Below are 19,346 nucleotides of genomic sequence, written 5' to 3' on the forward strand. Positions count from 1 at the left end.
GTGCAAGGCTGCTGGGGGCTGTCTACAATGACTCTGGGGCATATGCTTTGGGAGGTAGAATATCCCCAAAAGGCCCTTCCTTCAAGGAGCTGAAACCCAAATATAGAACCACACATGTTCTAAGACAGGGCATAAGTAAAAGTAAAATACAGCAAAAACAGCAGAAAGCCAGAAAGCCTCTGCCTTTTCCATTTGGTGTCTTTTTAACAGAGAATTGCGATTCAGCCGTACTCAGTCCTAATCAGATGTGTAATCACAAACTAGAGTCCGCCCCAGTCCTAGTAAAATTAGTTTAGATCTGCCATGTCCAACACTGTAGCCAGTAGCCACACGTGGCTATTGAGCACATCAAATGTGGCCAGTGCCATATGATAAAATCTTCTGGATACAGTGGATTAAATAAAATACATTAAAATGAATTTTACCTATTTAATGTGGCTATTTGAAAATGTAAAAGTATATATGTGGCTCACACTGTATTTGTATTGAACAGTGTTGGTCTACATCATGATGGCAAATAAGTTCCACTTTGAGAGCCAAGTTGGTGGGCAATCCAGCTTGGTGGGAAACTGAGCCTCAGGGATTATAACGTAGGCCAAGGGCATGGAGCTCACAGAGGTATAGGGCAGCCAATACCACTCCCCTTCCACAGCACTTTATGCCTCAAGATAACTTCTCTCTTCTTTAAACAGGTGTCTACGTATCTCTAACCACCCCATGCTCCCACCATGTCCGAGGATAATCTGACATCTGCTGGTCTGGATGATCACTCACAGTTTCAGTGCCTTTACTGCCCCCTCCCAAAGTGGGAAGAGTAGGACCCCCGAATGCTCTGGCTTCACACACAGTCCCTCACCAGGAGTTCCCTCCACTGAGCCTTAGCTCAGTGGGTAACAAGGGCCAGTCGGCACTGAAGCTTACCACCACCACCACACAGCACTCACCAAGTGCCCACCAGCCAGAGAGGTGAAGAGCATGACTCAGAAAGGATCAGTATCTGCTCCCCACCCCTCAGACTGACCATTTGAAATGCTCTAGTCTTGAGTTCTGGAGAGACATTCCAACCGTGCTAGAAGGAACAGAGACAAGGGAAATCTTCACAGATCAGTAGAGAATTGGGAGCTGAAGCCAGGCAAGCATCCAGCAGGAGGCCAGGTGGCAGAGTCTGTTGTCTGATGGCTCACCATGCCATATCCTAAGTCTCCCATAACACCAGTCTCTCCAATTCCTACTCATCCTTCAAGGACCAATGCAAATGCCACTACTTCAGAGAAGATTTCCTGACCTGAGTGTGCATCTTCTCTCCATCCTCTGAATAGGGAGCTCATGGTAGCACCATGTTGCCCAAGTAATCTTCCCATGGGGATGGAGGCATTCCCTGTGGGTTCCTCACTAATCTGAGTTCCTTGAATGCCGAGGCCAGACCTGCTGGTCTCCATATGATCCAAGATGCCTAGCACAGTGCCTTGAACATAGTTAAGCACTCGAATATCTGATTCATTCTCTCCTTATGTTCAGTTGTTTCTACTGCCTCAAGGCTAGTAAAATCCCAGTTCAGATATGGCACTAATCCCAAATAAGACAAGCCACACATCTCAGAAAGCCATTTTGGTTTTCTCCTTCACAGCTACATGAATGTCTGGGGGAGGCGGGGCAGACAAGGACTGGGTGGGCACGATCCTGATATGGCAACCATCTGCTGTCTTTGGGTGCAATGCCACGAGGTGCCAGTTCAGAGAATAAAAACCAGGCCATCTCTCATTGTGCTTGAGGAGGGAATGCAGTTCTTAACATTTGGGTGAGAAGTACCATGTGACACCCCAGCTACTCCCATAAGCCTTTGTCCCCAGGCCTCCAGTAGCCCAAACCGAGACACCCACTCTTGGGTGAGACAGGCCCTGCCCACTCATCCCTTTTCTGAGACCCCAGGGACATTCCCCCCAATAGCTCTCAACTTAGTGCTCAGAAAAGTCCCACAATAAAGTCATTTGATCACAAGTTAACTGATTTTGACACACATTTATTAAGGGCCCACTCTCAGTGTGAAGTACATTATTGGAGGGAGAGGGGCTGGAGCAGCAATCCAGTAGCACATATAGGGAATCAGGCTTCATTATCTAACTATATTCTCCACTAAACAACCAATTTATCTAAGTGTTTTTATTCCCCAGGTCTCTACCCTTTGGTAAAGAATCTTCACCTATCAAAACTCAGTACATTTTAGAAGCTATAATAATGCTCATCTCCTTTGACTCACAATCCCATTCCTGGGAATCTATCTAAATTAATCAAAAAGAAGAGAAAGAGAAAATACCATGTACACAATATTTGTTCATTCACTTGACAAATGTTTATAAAGAGCCTAACTTAGGCCAAGTCCAGCAGTTAGCACTAGGCAAATGGAACAGGACAAGACCCGGTCAATTCCTGCCTCTGAGACACTCCCAGTGAGCAAATATCTTCCTTTACAGCAGCAATAAACAGTGAAAAACACATTCACAATTACAATCAAGAAATACTTACGCATTATATAAACTTTTAAAAAATCTAGTCAAAATTTCAAAAAGAGTTCTTCAAAGCATAACAAAGAGAGTATAAAATTAATCTGAAGTTTTATCTTTGAGAATTCTGAAAAAATAAGTAAGTGTAGGGGCTTTGCCCTACCAAATCATTAAGCATATTATAAAGCCACATTAATTAAATAAGCACTGTATTGCCAAAAAAATCAAAATATAGGGCTAAGTATATAAAAAAATGTTATGTAGCATTGCTTATCAAACTAGTGGGAAAGATATCAATTATTAAGTAACGGTATTAGAACAACTGATAAAATATATGGGAATAAAATTATTATGAAGGGGCTGGCCCGTGGCTCACTTGGGAGAGCATGGTGCTAACAACACCAAGTCAAGTGTTAAGATTCCCTTACCGGTCATCCTTTAAAAAAAAAAAAGAAAAGAAAATTATCATGAATTATGACCTAGATGAGAAACCTGTCATACAGAAAATGAATTCAAATTTGATTCATGATTTAATAAACAAATTTAATAAAAACCATTAAGTGAATGGACTTAATGAACTTAATAAATTAATAAATTTAATAAAAACTATTAAATTACTACAAGAAAATGCCTATATAATTAAAATTAAGTTTCTGTCTCTTTCTGACTCTTGTAATAATAGTTGCTAGATTTCCACCAAATTTTAAAGATATGGAAGGGATGATACTAAAAATTAAGCCATTTGGCATAGCAGACATTCACATGGGAAGATTTTAGCAGGGATCTCCAGAACAGCTAAAACTGAAGTACCATCAGTGGCCACGAGACTCCCACTCAGAAGATGAATGCCATGTGCACCATGACTTTGTGGATAAGAAAAAAACACTTTTTCAAGACTGAGCCCAAAATTGAAAGCTAGAAGTGAGACAGGAGGTGCTCAGTCCCCCTGGGATCAGGTTTCAGGCCACTGCCCTGAGTCTCAAACCACTCCCTTAAGACTAAAGCCCCGCCTCCAAGTCTTAATCTATGGGGGGCCTGTAGCACCTATATTAAGTGAGACCTCAATGAGACCTGAATGGCCAAGCATGCTCAGTAAAAAGGAGTTTACCCCTTGAATGACCTCTGACATGGATTGATTGAATTGTCTTCCCAAAGTTCATATATTAGAAGCTTAATTCTCACTGTAACTGTTGAGGGTGGGAAATCCTATTATGGCAAGTGAAACATGGGGCCTTGAAGAGGTGATTAGATTGTAGGACCATGCCATAGTGAGAGGATTAATAATGGTGATCATGAGCATGGTTCTAAGGGCTTTAAAAGGAGAGTGCACGAGGAACTATCTCTCTCTCTGCTCTACCATTTCTACCATGTGAGACCCCTGGGTCACTGTCACCACCACCAAGACCCTCACCAGATCTGTTCCCTGGAGTTTGGACTTCCCAGCCTCCGAAACTGTAAGCAATAAATGTTGTTTTCTTATAAATCACCCAGTTCCAGGTATTTTGTTGTAAGTAACAGAAACAGGCTAATACAACCTCCCACTGGAGGAGCTAGAGAGCACCCAGAATACTCTAAGTATATTTGGTACATGTGGTGAAATTTGACCAATGAGCATGCTCTAAAAGAGACCAACTGGGCATGTGCAAAACTTGGTTACATAACTGGGAACCATCTCCTTAGCCGAATATCCATTAGATAGCATGAATATGTATAGACAGCCAAACTATAAAAGTCAAATCCAGGGAGAAGGCGGAGTTGCTGCTCACTCTCTTTGGGGCCAGCCTGCACTTTGTACTAAACTTTAAGTGTGTATTTCTTACTTTTGTATAAAACTTGGTGCAGCCAACACTCAGTCTCTGGAGGTAGGCCTCACTTTCCCCGTGAAGTCTGTATCAAACCTGTTCTCACTTTCTACTGTGACTCTTCCCTTGAATTCTTTCCTGTGGTGGAGTCAAGAACCTGGTAGAGGATGGCATGTGTTGAGGCTGACTACTGGGCCTCCCTAGACCTTCTTGTCTGGCATCAGAAGGACAGATACTTCAAACTGTATGCCACGGAGCTCCTCCCATGGGCATTCTGGGGAGCTGGCTCCAGGCTGAGTAGCAGTAGAGAGTCGTGGATTTTAAAACGGTGATTATTCTCCCCAGCAACAAAGAAGAAATTGCTGTCCCGACATTTCTATTTTCTTGGAATGTAAAGGCCTTACCAAACCCACAAAGAAAGTAAGGGGTGGGGGGTGGGGGAAGCATGTGTCTAAAAACATCATAAATAAAATTGAAAGACAACAACAAACTGTGAAAAAGACTAAACAGCTTCCGAGTCACTGAGCATGGAGAGGAGTTCCACGCCACCACAGCTTGGTGGGGGCTCTTCACTCTGCCTGGACTGGGAGAGTCCTGTTTGCCTGGTGAGCTCCTACTCATCTTTATTTCTTTAAAAAAACATTTTAGACTATTATTTCAAATAATAACAACCCACATTTGCCATGGAGAATTTAGAAAACACAGAAAAACAAAGAAGAAAATAAAGTGAACATAACCATATCACCAGAAATAACCTGTATCAACGCTCTGGTGTACTTCCGAGCGTTTTTACACCCATAAGTATACATGCCAGTTTTCTTTCTAAAACTGAAATTACAGACTCTTCCAGGATCTATATTTGCTTATTATTAATAATATTAGACACTGTTGTAGACTGGATGCCTTCCAACGTCACTGAAGCTTAATCCCTAATGTAACTGTTGAGAAATCCTATTATGGTAATTGAAAGGTGGAGCCTTGAAGAGATGATTAGATTGTAGGACCATGCCATAGTGAATAGAATAAAAATGGTGGCCAGGGGTGTGGTTCTGAGGACTTTAAAAGTAGAGCACATGAGAGGTTAGTCTCTCTCTACTCTCTCTGCTTCTATCATCTTGCGATGTGAGACCCCTGGGTCACTGTCGCCACCACCAGATGTGTTCCTTGGACTTTGGGCTTCTGAGCCTCCAAAACCATAAACGATAAATGTAGTTTTTCTTAGAAATCACCCACTTCCAGGTATTTTGTTATAAGCAAGAGAAATGGACTAATACGGACACCATCAATTAAACTATTACTATGCCAGATGTTGTGCTTTCTTTCACTTTACACACATTGTCATTTAACCCTCATAACAATCTCCCAAAACAGTATCATTTACTTGCCCATGAACCCTGGAGCCTAACTGCCTAGGTTCAGATCCCAGCTCTGCCACTTGCTAGCTGTGTCAAGCAAGTTACTTAACTTGTCCAGGCCTCAGATTCCTCACTGGTAAAACAAAAATAATAATAGGAACCTACTTCATAGTGTTGTTAATGAGGATTAAATGAGTTAATATGTGTTGAACTCAGCAGAGTGCTAGTAAGTATTCATTAGGTATCAACTACCTATATTACCATGAAAACCCAAGATCTCACAGCTAGTTGGCCCAGTCAAAATCCAAACCTGGGGGCCGGCCCTGTGGCGCATTCGGGAGAGTGCAGCACTTGGGAGCGCAGCAGCGCTCCCGCAGTGGGTTCAGATCCTATATAGGAATGGCCGGTGCGCTCACTGGCTGAGTGCAGTTTGGGCGACACCAAGCCAAGGGTTGCGATCCCCTTACCGGTCACAAAAAGACAAAAAAAAAAAATCCAAACCTGGGTCTGTGCTACTTGGTATCAAGGGGAATGGAATGAGAACAGTCCATGTCCAAGACAAAATCCATGCCCTCAGCATTTCCACAGGAATCAGAAGTTCCTCTATGGTTTTTCTCAGATACTGAAATGCTGATGATCTCAATCAACAGCAAAGTTCAATTTAAATCCCTGTAAGTATGTTGGCTTCAGGAGCAAAGACAACTCCCATCAGGGTGGAAGGTCCTCTGGACGCCAAATCTAGAGGGGTAAGCAAAGTATCACTAGGTCTGGGACAGCATGACCATCTGCCTATAAAGTGCTTCCACTGGATGATATTAGCCACATTCTGCTCTAAGGACATTCATTAAAAATAGACTGCAATGGGCAATAACCAGAGCATATATAAATAAATACAAAGAGGAAAGGAACAGTTCTGTAGCATAACAGACTCACCAGGTCTCCTGTTCCTAAGAAGTCCTTTATCAGTCTCTCAGATGCATGCTCCCTGACATTCTCCTGATTCATCTACCCCTGGGCTTTTTGACTTGCTGTCCTCAATGTCCTCTCTCCAAATCCTCTTCTGACACCCAGCCAGTGGAGTTATATGTATGCCACACGGAAAACTCTCTGTTGGCTTCCAAGTGCTAAGCAATCTGGCATGATAATCTGGCCCACACTACCCCACACTCCAAAGGACTATAACCTTTCTCTCACACAACAGGTGCACAAAAGCCAGTTCTGCTTTTACAGTCCCTGCTCCCACCGCACCTACCCAACAAACTCCTACTTGCTCCTCAAAACCCAGTCTAAACATCCCATCCGATGTCCCTTACAAAACCAATTACTCATTCCTCCAACATGCTGTATATGATGGCATACCACTTCTGTCACCCACTTAGGGGTGTGAACTCTGGGTTCCTCCCCAAAGGGTCAGGTCCTACCACGTGTATAAGCCAGAAGAACAGCATTACCAATGGTCATGAAAGAGCCACAGAAATACATATACAGATGGGTTAAGTTTGCACACCTCACAGAGAGCAATTTAAACTGCATGATAGTTTACTCACCCATACAATGGCTGACCGTAATGAAGAAATTTTTGTTTCCTAAACTTAAAGAAGGATACCCGGATTTCCAAGAAACATCTAAGGTAATTCTTCCATAAGCAATAAAAAGCACAAGAATATTGTAAGCCTGATAATAGAAAACAAAATTCATATGGAAAACAGACTATGATCCCAAATCTGATAAGTAACTTGAGGTTCCAAACTTCCTTCTGAATGTTTCAAAATCATGAGCCTGCAAATAATATCAAGGATCTGGCCCAGTACCAATGGAAAATAAATTGTATTCTCTCTCTGGGAAGGTTTTGAAATCTTCTGTTTCAGCCCAGAAACAGAAACTGGGAAGGCAATAATTCTGGATCTCCTGGATCTTTGGAAAATGGAATGCAATTTCACAAACCTCCATTCCTCTAGTGAACACAATAAATTCTCATTTTGTATCAAGATTGCTATCTTAAAATTAGCATTTTCATATATATTATTAAAATAATCACCTGACTTCTCATCAAACTCCTTTTCAAAACAATCAATTTCCCTGAACAGTCTGAGTTGAGGTGGTAGTCTGAGGAGTTTTATCATCTCTAATACTCAAGCATACACTTTTGAAAAGCAAACCCTTGAGAGAAAAGCCATTTCTTAAACCCACATTTAGCTAATACCATTTTAGCTGTTACCCATATAATGGAGATTAGCAACTAAGGGTAATGGGCCAGGAGAAGAGAGCCTACAAACAGAACAAAGAACAGCAAATGAGAGGTTATGTGAAAGGGGACAACAAAGACAACACGGCTTGTGAGGGACCAGGCCGCCCCCCCTGGGCTGGACGGCATCTCATCAAGACAAGGCCAAGGGCAAGGCCACTCTCCGAGCCTGTTCTTCCCTACAGGGAATGTGGAAGCCTGTCAAAATGCTTTCTGTTTCAGAGTGAAAGGGAGCATGTGGCCTCCAAGTTACCATGGGGCTACATCCTGATAGCTTCCTATCAGCTCTGCCACTGCACAATATGGGAGAGCCAGAGTCTTACGAGCTCAAGATAAATAAAAATTCCTGTGGGCACAGCCAGTGGCCTATTGCACAGCCCTGCCCCACCTCTGCCTGCAATGGCTTCCACACGCCATGCAACACTGCATTATTCTGGTTTGATGTTTTTAACTTAAAACTAGGACACAGGAGTGACTAACTTAATATGAAGTTTGGGGGCTGGGATGGGCAGATTCTCAGGCTCCACCCATCAGAGATTTTGGGGACGGGGAAGCCTGGTACCAGGAACCTGCCTAACACTTCAGCAAATTGACAGGAGTGTTTGGGAACCATGCTGATTTCTAACAATCTTTTAAGGTAGAGCTGGGGTCTCAGGAGAGTGTCGGACGGTTTTCCTACATCATTCTGCTACCTATCCCTTTCTATAGGTGAAAAGCTAGGGGCTCTGAAAGTACTTACCAGCTATGTGGTGGTGGTAATCATTAAACTCACCCAAAGACGCCAAGCGAACAGTATCGCCCTCCAGAAGCTTCCCTCTGAATGCCCATGGAGGAATCCTAGCATGTGGTACTCTACCAGCCGCTAGCAAAGCCATGGGAGACAGAACCTTCAGAGTGATGGAAAATTGGGCCAAAATCATCGCTCTGGAGCATAGAAACCCAGAATGCAAAGAAGATAAGTAGCTACAAACCACAGAGTGTCAATGTAAGGATAAAGGGCTCACGCTTCATTGGTCTCCACCCACGCAGTTTAGTTATTTCTAGTCCACTGAGAAAGCCACCAACAAACAGAGCCAGTCTTTTCTTCATAGCAAAAGAGAAGTCATTCATGATCCGAAGGAGAGCAGTGTTTCTCAAAGACAGGCCACAGGGATCTGCAGCAGAAGGGCCGGGATGTTGGGTAAAAATGCAGATTCTTGAGGCCTACCTCAGCCTACCAACTAAACTGGAATCTCTAGGGGAAGAACCCCACAAGCTGCATTTTAACAAGATCCAGGAGGCTTCTTCCCCACACTAAATTTGGGAATCACAGTTCTGAGGGAGATGCTTTCCTTTAAAGAACAGAAATGGAAAAAGTCTTGTCAGCACGTTACCTCTGGAGTAGTACATGTGCAAGAGCTGTGTAAACGGTAAAGCTTAAAAAACGGGTTCAGTTCTGAGGCTAGAAGTGATGGCTCACAGAGCAGAAAGAGAAAATACAGCCAACTGCCAAGGTCCGATTTTCCTCTGATGAACACTTCCACCTCCAAAGAGAGGGCTTCTGAAGAGGGATGCGCCAGGCCTCATCTCTGCCAGAGAAGCATCGTCACTGGTCCCTAGCAGGTCAACCCCTGCTGGAAGTTTATCACCTATACTGTTAATTTCCAGCCTTCATGTGACCAAACTTCTTAAAACTACGCTCTAACACAAAACAGCTGATGTACAATTTGAGTGTCTATGTACAACCACTAAAAAAGAATAAGCCTAATTTCCTACTAATGGATTAAGATGGATATATGAAGCAAGTATCATCAAACTGCTGGACTTAAAATCACTTGTGTGTCTGAAAGAGGTTTTAATGCCAGTGCTATGGGACTTGGTTTCCTCAGTATACCATGCAGGGGCAGGGCAGGCTGATCTCTGAAGGCCTCTCCAGTTCTGGTTTGGGATAATGACCCTCAAAGCAAAAATACGTAATGACTTCCCCCAGCTCACAGAGCCTCTTAATGACAATGCCCTAAACACACCCCAGAATAGGCACAGGACAAGCTCCCCCAGGCCAGAGGCAAAGCTTGGCTCCTGCCAGATGCCCATCAGGGACTTGCTCAGCAAAGTCTGTTAGGTGAATTGCTGGCTGGCTGCAGCACATTCAGAAAGTCAGGACACCTTCTCTGCAAGCACAGCTTCTCCTGCACATCAGAGAGCTGGAAAGGGAAATAAAAACTGGGCTTGCTGCCTAGAAATAATTCCTATATTCCAAGATCAACAGCTCTGATAACACTGGCCAGCCCACCTCCAGTCTACTGCCAGGACTGACATCCAACACTCAGATGGACAAGTTCTCACTTGGGGGGCAGTCTGTTCAAGGAAAGTTTGCTCTTTCCAGTTGGACTGACCCAGAGAAGAAGCAGAAGGGGAGAAGCCTAAAGGATTTCAGCTCCCAAATCCCCCCTTCCTCCAGTGGATTCCAGTTCTCCCACACAATCAATCTCTGCAAAAAGTTAGGCAAATGGCCAAGCTTGCAAACTCATAAAAAGATGCTGATTTCCATCTTACTGACCCAAGAATAACTAAGCCTTCGAGCAGCTACACAATCATATGAAAACCTACCAACTCCTCTGCCCCATTTTTTCCAGGGAGATTTTCTTGATAATCAGTCATACAGATCTCTCCAATTCTGCAGTGCTCAAGACAAACCACAGATTTCTGGCCCTGGGCCAGATCCAAATTAGTATTTTACATGCAGAAAACTCCCTCCCCTCTATTAACTACAGAAAGATGCTAGCCATCTCTCACAATACAAAACAAAATTGCAGACATTTAATATTTATCTCCCAATGCTGATTACAAATATGGTCTCTCCCCAAAGTTTTTTTTTTTTTCAAATCCCTTGCAATTCTTTGATTACAGCAGGTACTAAGCTACTTTTAATCTTAACACTATAGTTTCTGAAATCAATAGAAAATTGTTGCTGCTGTATCTGCAGGAAGAAATGTAAGTATTTGCAAATTAAATGGACACTGCAAACCTCCCTTTGACACGAAATGAGAGCACACCACACACACACACAAACACACTCTCTCTCTCTCTCTCTCCCCCTCTCTCTCGAAGAGGACATAAGGTCTTGCAGCATCCATTTAGCCACTAAGCATATACTGAGCATCTAACAGGTGCCTGGCATTCTTCTAAGAACTAAAGGTAAAATGGTGAACTACACAGACAAAATCTCCGCTCTTACAGAGCTTATCCTCCAACAGGACACAAGATCAAATGCTCAAAGACTAGAACAGGCCTAAACCCATATCAGGGTGCAAAACCATCCTGAATCTCTAGTCAGTTCAGGGTTCCTGGGCTGCCTGGTGAGCTACAGCTTATTGGAAACTGCAGTCTCCTCAGCAACCCTCTCAGCGTCTTGCTCCTCAGAAGGCCTCACACACACGGTGCCCAGGTTACTGAACTGAGTACTCCAGGTACAGTATTTAACAGAACACTAGTCAGAAGCATCACCACTCCCCAATTCACCATTTCCATATGCACTCACTCTATGAAAGCAAACAAAACCCAGCTGAGGACTGGCCTGACAGGATTTAGGTAAACACCCACTCAAATGTCATTAAGACTCTACTACATAAATCTCTTTCTGTCAAAACCAAAAATTCCTAATCAAAACTCCTTTCCATCCCCCAATCTGAGAATCATTTCTACAACAGCAGGGTTCTTTTCTTTTGGGGTGGGAGGTTGGGGGGGAGGTTACTGTGTTTTGTTCTGACTGCGGATGGAAGGCTGCACCCCACTGGTTGATGGGAAAAGGTGTCTGACCAAAGAGACTATCCACCCTCCTCAAAAGCCTCAGGGAGGTGGGAGCTGGCACACCTCTACCCGAATGCATTTGACCCCTCCCTCCATCTCTCAAGAAATGGTTATTGTCAAAGGGGAAGGAAACTGGCAACGTGCACATGAGCAAAGCAAGTGGAACATGAAAGAAGTCAATGCAGGTGGCCATAAGGAATGCATCAGGAAAGAAGTTCAGCAGGGTAGGGCAGACTTCAGCCACACAAGCCCCCCAAAGCCAGCTTCACAGACAACGGCACCGCCCCCAATCAGCAACAATGGTGCTTAAGAAGCAATTGTTCAAGATATCTTCAACTTTGCACTTATCTACTTTTAAACCTGTTTGCCAGTTAGTAGCATATAAATACTTCAACCCTTAATACACAGACAAGATAATCCTCCAACACAGTTAAGTAACAATACTGGGCATGACTGAACCATCAGTGCTATGGTCTGAATGTTCCTCCACCCAAATTCATATGATGAAACCTAATCTCCCATGTGATAGTATTAAGAGGGGGCATGGGGGAAGGTGATTAAGTCATGAGGGTGGAGTTCTCAGGAATGACATTGGTGCCCTTAGAAAACAGGCCAGAAGGATCTTGTTTGCCATCTTCTGCCATGTGAGGACACAGCTAGAAGGTACCAACACTAAAGCAGAGAGTGAGTCCTCACCAGACACCAAATCTGTTGGCACCTTGATCTTGGACTTCTCAGCCTCCAGAACTGTGAGCAATAAATTTCCATTGTTTATAAGCTACCCAGTCTATGGTATTTTGGTACAGCAGCCCAAATGGACTAAACCAATCAATTTGGGAGAAACAAAAACTTTCAACCCTTGCTTAAAACTCTTCACTGATTCTTACAACTCCTAGGACAAAGACCAAAATTCTGCCCTGGTCCCAAGGCCTGCAAAGAGAAGCCAGGCCTGCCTCTTTCAAAGGCTATGTCCCCTTCACCCCTAGCTATCACCTGGCACTACCTGAATTGTACACGCAACCAGCCCTCCCACCTAAGGGCCTCTGCCTATGCCATTTCCTCTTCCTACAACAGTCTATTTCCCCCTCTCCATTCCCCCGGCTCAACTGTCACTTCCTCAGGGAAGTCTATCCAAGCCTTCCCCCTACTCCCAAATTAGATCAAGATCCCCTATTACACATGCATTACATCTCTTTCCTTTCAAACTTCCTAGAACTGGCTGATGTTTGTTATATTTTTACTTATGCCTGTATCTCCACTATACTGAAAGCTCCACAATGACAGGAACTATTTCTTGTTTAGTCTATATCCCCAGTGCCTAAGCACACACAGTGAGTGAATGAATGAATTAATGAATGAGAAGTTCCTGAGGCATTCCAAAAACACAGAGTCAGAGAACTACAGCCTGAGGGTCCCATTCAGTCCACTGCCTATTTTTGTACCAGTAAAGAATGAATTTAACATTTTTTGACTACAAGCCAAAACAGTTTTTAACATTTTTAAATGGTTGAAAAAATTTTTGAAATAATAATACTTTGTGGCATGTGAAAATTACATGAAATTCAAATTTCAGAGTCCAAAATAAAAACTGGAACACAGCTACACTAATTCTATGGTTGTTTCTGTACTACAACAGCAAACTAGTGACAGAGATGGCATTGCCTGCAAACCCTAAAATATTTACTGCATGGTCCTTTACATAAAAAGTTTGCCCCTGCCATAAGTGTCCCCAGCGGCCCAGACTGTGGGCATAAAACACAGGAGACCTGAAAATACAGAACTGACTATAACTCTCTCTTCTGGGGATGGGTGAATCGTAACCCTCTTTTGGATTCCTGATGCCTGTTATATTCAGTGGACATTCACTGAACTGCAGCCAGATCCATGACATGAGGCATGAATGTCATTTAATACATCCACACATTTGGGAGTTCTGACTGATCACTTCTAAAAGGTCAGAGCTCACGCCAAAACCAATGTTTACTGGGTGACTGACTACCTTCTATTCATTCAAATGTCTACATGGGTGCCTGTCTTAGTTCAGGCTGCTATAACGTAAATACCATAGACTGAGTGGCTTAACAGAAATTTGTTCCTTACAGTTCTGAAGGCCAGGACATCCAAAATCAAGGGGATGGCTGATTTGGTGCCTGGTGAGAGCCTTCTTGCTGGTTTGCAGAGGGATGCCCTTTTGCTGTATCCTCACAGGTGGAGAGAAAGATCATTTCTCTGTGGTCTCTTTTAGAAGGGCACTAACTCCATTCATGAAGGCTCTACCCTCATGACCTAATTACCTCCCAAAGGCCCCACATCCAAATAATATCACATTGGAAGTTAGGGCTTCAACATACAGATTTTGGAGGGACACAAACATTCAGTCCGTAGCACACCTACTTTGTGCCAGGCACTATTCTGGGAGCTAAGGGTACAAACAGCACTCCTCAGGGAGTTTACCCTCTGGTGGACAGGAAAGAGGGTGGAAACTCCCATATAACGAGGTCTGTGTAAGAGGCAGTAGGAGATGAAAAGCCACTGTGATATCACGAGAATGATACTTTATCTGCCTTTAAGGCACTTACTAATTGGAAAGCCATGAAAAATCCGTGAAAAGTTAGTGCCCATACAGAAAAGATTTAAATAATGCTTCAAGATCCCTGAGCAGATACACCAGGGCATAACGGATCAGCAGAACCATATAGCAAGAAAGCCTGGTTCACCACATCTATTTTGTACTGAACACACTATGACTACATTACCCAAGCTAATATTTATCATTAAGCTGAGAGCAGTGTCAACACTAGAGTATGTGCATCTTTCCCACAAAAGTGGGTTAAGAATAGGAAAGCATAGCTGTTCAGTTATGTGTGACTCAGAAACCAACACACATGTCCTTTTGAGCACCGAGTGCCTACAAAAAGGGGAGCAGAGGAAGGAGAATTCATTTGCTGACAGTCTGATGACGCTCCTTGCTCCAGAGACTGCAGAGATCTGCAAAAGGTGCTAACTGGTTAGCTCAATTAGTTAGAGTGCAGTGTCACCAGGTTGAGAGTTCAGATCCCCATACCAGATAGCCACCAAAAAAAAAAAAAAAAGAGAGAGAGAGAGAAAGATCTAGAAGAGCAGCGTTGTTCAAGTTTTACCCTCAGTCAGTCCCATCCTTTCCCCTTCTCCTAAATGCCTCAGATCCCAGTAAAGCTTGATGAGAAGCCTCCAGCACCCCTACACACACACACACACAAACGCCCTCTCACAGGAAGCATCAGTCTTGGCTGGACCCTTACAGCAGTTTCCAAATGTCCAGTAAAAGGTACTACATATCCTGGTAAAGAATCAGGCAGTAAAATGTTCCTGGTACTTAATCACTGCATGAAAAGGACACATGTCCAATACAGTCAAAGGAAAAACCACTACATCTTAACTAACCTAAAACAACTGATATCCAAAGTCAAAAAAGGTAGTCTTATCAGAACAGATGATACAATTAGATACTCCACATTTTGAACACTCACTGCTCCTGAAGTCTCTATTTGTAAAAGGGTTTTAGCCGAGCTTTACGATCTCAGGCAAACCATATCCCCTTTCCTGGCCTCCATTCCCTCACCCCTCAAAATAAGGCACTGGACCAGATCCCTGAGTCAAGGAACAGAGTTTACCAAGAAATTCCAATATCAGCTTTCATTAAGACTCAGGCAGTGAAACATTTGGAAAAGTCCAACAAAACCACAGCTTCTCCACAGAAAGCCGAAAGACGCTTTAAAATAAGAAACATATGATAATACAATAAGCAAATCACTGATTTTTCTTTTCTTTTTAACCCATCTGTCAAAAGAAATGGTATCTGTAAAATTATATACAACTAGCTGAAATTTAAGCAGAGCTACCTCACTAGCCTACAATCCTCCTTGGAAATCAGGGTCTCCCCTGTGGCTAGGCAGTCCTAAAGTGAAGCATTAAAGCTTATGGGAACCAGTACTTGGATGTGAAAGATGAAAAAAAGATAAGTCACTATTTCCACTTTTACCACCATAAAATTTTTACTCCTCCAGCTCAAAAGGAATTAATATACACTGAAATTCACCTTTCTTAAAACAAACCCCTACTTCTGAAACTCTACATCTCAACTGCTCCCTTCTTTTGGAAAGCCTTGCCTATGTTTCCATTTCCACCCTTTTTATAAAGCCATAACTTGGCCTCAAGTATTCTGAATTATTCTGTGACTAATTTAATTTCATATGTCAAAATATTCCTGCATAGTCAGTAAACCACATGAAAATGTATTTTTTTTAAAGAAATATTCTGAACATACAAAAAGACAGAATAATATAACAAATATTGGTGCATCTACCAACCCATCCAAAAATAAAACACTGCAGAGCAACAGTGGAAGCCCAGGGCACTCATCCCCAATCACATCCCCTCACTTCCCATCAGAGGTAACACCGCCGTGAATCCAGGGTTCATCACGCCCATGCTGCTCTCTCTCTCTCCCTACACAGCATATATCCTTATGATCTGCAGTACTGTTTCACATAATATTCTTGACGTTTACATAAATGGGATTATTCTGTGTAATCGTTCTGTAACTTTGTATTTCTTGCTCAATTTTATGTTTCTGAGAGTCATCCACATTGACACATATACCTCCAGTTACTTTATGTTCACTACTGTGTTACATTCCATTATATGAATATACCACATATTTGGCCAAAGACATTGCTTGATGTTTCATATAGCTGCTATGTAGTGCCTACTATGTGCCAGCCATTTTCCACAACATTTTCCAGAATCCTCACAGCCATTCTATGAGAAAGATAAGATTCCCACTAGACCAAAGAGGAAACTGAGACAGAAAGGTGATGTAACTTGCCCAATACAATGTGAGTGGCAGACTCAGGCTGCAAGTTCAAATCCATCCAAGTCTAAAGCCACACTCCTGACATTACGTCTCGTAGCCCCACTTATGTAGTTACCTCCATTATTCACACTATTTTTTAATGAAAAACTGATATAGAGGTCTAAAGTCACCTGAGAAAATCTGAAACAGGACACTCTATTTTCCTTTTTAACAAACAATTCCACAGGAAATGCATCTGACACAGGAACAGTCCACGTGTACATATACTGAGAGCAAGCCTCTGCCTTTGGCAAGAGTCCCTGTGTACTCACTAGGGTCATTCCCAAGTTTACACACACTCTCTAAGCAAGACCGAGTTGAAATGCAACCCTGCTTGGCTTTCTTTGGAGAATCAGACTGTCTGTGCCCACTAAGAGGGAGCCCGAAAGAACATGGAAATCAGACCCTGCTCGAATTGGCAAAAGCCGAGTCGACAAAGCTCTAAAGAACGACTTTGGGGAGCAGCTCCAGCTGCTGCGGGCTCTGGAGGTCTCAGGGAACAGTCCGGGTGCTCACAAGGCCAGGGCGCTTGCCCACTCTGCTCTCCACTTGGCCAGCTCTGAGAGAGCTTTCATACATTCCAGCCCAGCCCTGCTGCTTTGGAGAAAACCCAGCTTGCAATACGGAAGAGAAGCAAGAAGAGTGAGGGTGGAGATTCACAGAAACCAGGCAGGGAGCAAGGCCGGGACAGAGGCAGCCCAACTTCAGGCCAGGGCTCAGACCCCAGCGGTGCTCCGAGCAGAAGGGCCCCTAGGAGATGATGGGGTCTAGCCCCTTAGGGGCTCCCAAGGACAGGGGAGGCCTCTCAGCATCAGTCACCTACTTCTAGTCTCATGCTTCCAGACTCTCCACTGTACAATTTAGAAAGCCTCAAAAGAGCAATGCACAACTGGCTGAAGCAACCCCCTCTCCCTCTTCAAGCCAAATCAAGGAGCAAGAAAACCTCTGCTACTTACATCCTGTGTGACCTTGGCTGGAGCATCCCTGCCCACTCCGGATAGGATTGTAGTGGATTTCCTCTAAGAGCCCTGCCAGCTCTGACTCCTTCCGTCTGTAGCACTAAAAGTACTAACATCTACTGGGCAGTGTAGAGTACACCTAATTTAATCTCAGCACCCCTATATAAGGTAAATATTACTGCTATCCCCATTTTACAGAGGAGGCAGCTGAAACACAGAGGTTAACTAACGTACCCAAGGTCATATGCAGTCATAAAGGAGGCCCTACGGGTAGAAGCCTACAGTTATGGATGCCTAGGAGGGTTGCACGGGACTTCACGGGATGGTGGGGGTGGGGGGTCACGAGCAAGGGGCCCGAGGGAAGGCTCAGAGGGAGCTAATGCGGCAAAGTTTCTGAGTAAGAGGCAGGCACTGGATAGCCCCCAGCCACACTGGCCTAAACCCAGGTGAAGAACTCGATTTAGGGACACGGGGACGGAAGGAAGCCTCAAGCAGGATGTAAGGAGGCCTTTGGGAAGGGAGGGTGGAAGGCGAAAGTTCGGGGCTGAGCAGGGGAAACCGACGTTAGGGCGCGTGGGCGCGGCAGGGCGCGGGCGGACCCACCTTGAGCACCGTGACGGCTCCTGCGCTGTGCACCTGGAAGTGCGCGGGCGGCTCAGCGCCCGGCTCGGCCGCCTCGTCGGGGCCCTGGTAGCTGAAGCAGGCGTCCGCGATGTCCAGGTGGCCGAGGGGCAACGCGTCCTGCGGGCTCTTGAAGTAGTACAGGTAGCAGCGGCGCGCGTCGAACACGAACCAACGGCTGCGGTACCCGCGCAGCGGGCCCTTGCCCGACAGCTTCTGCAGGTAACCGCATAGCCGCGCCGGCTCCCGTCCCGGCCCCGCCCCAGGCTCCGCGGCGGCCCCCGGCACCGCGCCCTCGCCACCGCCGCCCTCCTCCGCCCGCGCCCCGGCCCCCGGCATCTCCCGCCTGCGCGCCAACCGCCGGCGCTTGAGCCAGCTCCTCCGCGCCGCCGCTGCGCCCCCTCCCCGCCTCCCACCGACCCGCCCACTCCGCACGACCCGCGGGCGCGCAAAGCAGCCTGGGGCTTGTAGTCCCGCCTCCGCCCGGCCCCCGCCGCGCCCCCGAGGCCGGGTCCTGGGCGGGGCACGTGCGCTCCGGTTGCCTGCGTGTTTCGCAGGACTCCAAGTTCCCGCTCTGCCGAGGCGAAGAAATGTCGTCTCTTTACGGGAGTGTGGATTGCACGGAAGTATGCCCTTGTCGTAACCCATCGGAGTGTCCATTTCAAACTGCATTTCACTCTGTGTAAATTACATCTCAACGTAAAACTTTATTTTTAAATCTCCGCCCCGCCAGGGTCACAGGCTAATGTTGTGAAAAATTAGAAGCCCAGTTGCTTGGTACTGAGTGGGTGCTCAGTAAATATTTTTAGAATTCGTGAATGTAAGCCAAAGCATTTCCCGCCTCTCCAGTCTTCAGTTGGCTAAGTGAATTCGACAAATATTTGTAGAGAGCCTTGTGTGTGCCAGGTTCTGTTTCAGGCACTAATCAAGCATTTCCCGGCCCTCATGGAGACTATTCTAGTAAGGGAGAGAGACAATACACACAAAAAAGCAGATAGATATAATATAAGCTATGTTCTGTAAATGCTGTGATGACATTTAAATAATGATTACCACTTAAAATAGCACTACTAGGTGCCTCCCACCTTAGCTCCCTTCAGCTCTCTTTGAGCACAAAACAGCAGAGTTGTTGGGGCTGAGCTCTGAAGTCAGACTGACGGGATTTGTCTCCAAGCTCTGC

The 19,346-nt window shown here is 44.8% G+C and overlaps 1 protein-coding gene across 3 annotated transcripts in view; it reads right to left on the reverse strand.

Annotated features, from left to right (window-relative positions):
* Positions 1-18,505, reverse strand: part of TBC1D2B (TBC1 domain family member 2B) — a 72,022-nt gene extending 53,517 nt beyond the window's left edge. For all 3 annotated transcript variants that reach the window (XM_063091260.1, XM_063091259.1, XM_063091261.1), the window contains exon 1: positions 18,149-18,505. In XM_063091260.1, the coding sequence (XP_062947330.1) occupies positions 18,149-18,505 (357 nt within the window). The remainder of the gene's footprint in view (positions 1-18,148) is intronic.
* Positions 18,506-19,346: the final 841 nt, after the last annotated feature.

The sequence above is a fragment of the Cynocephalus volans genome, chromosome 3, assembly GCF_027409185.1.
Source record: "Cynocephalus volans isolate mCynVol1 chromosome 3, mCynVol1.pri, whole genome shotgun sequence".
Lineage (NCBI taxonomy): Eukaryota > Metazoa > Chordata > Mammalia > Dermoptera > Cynocephalidae > Cynocephalus > Cynocephalus volans.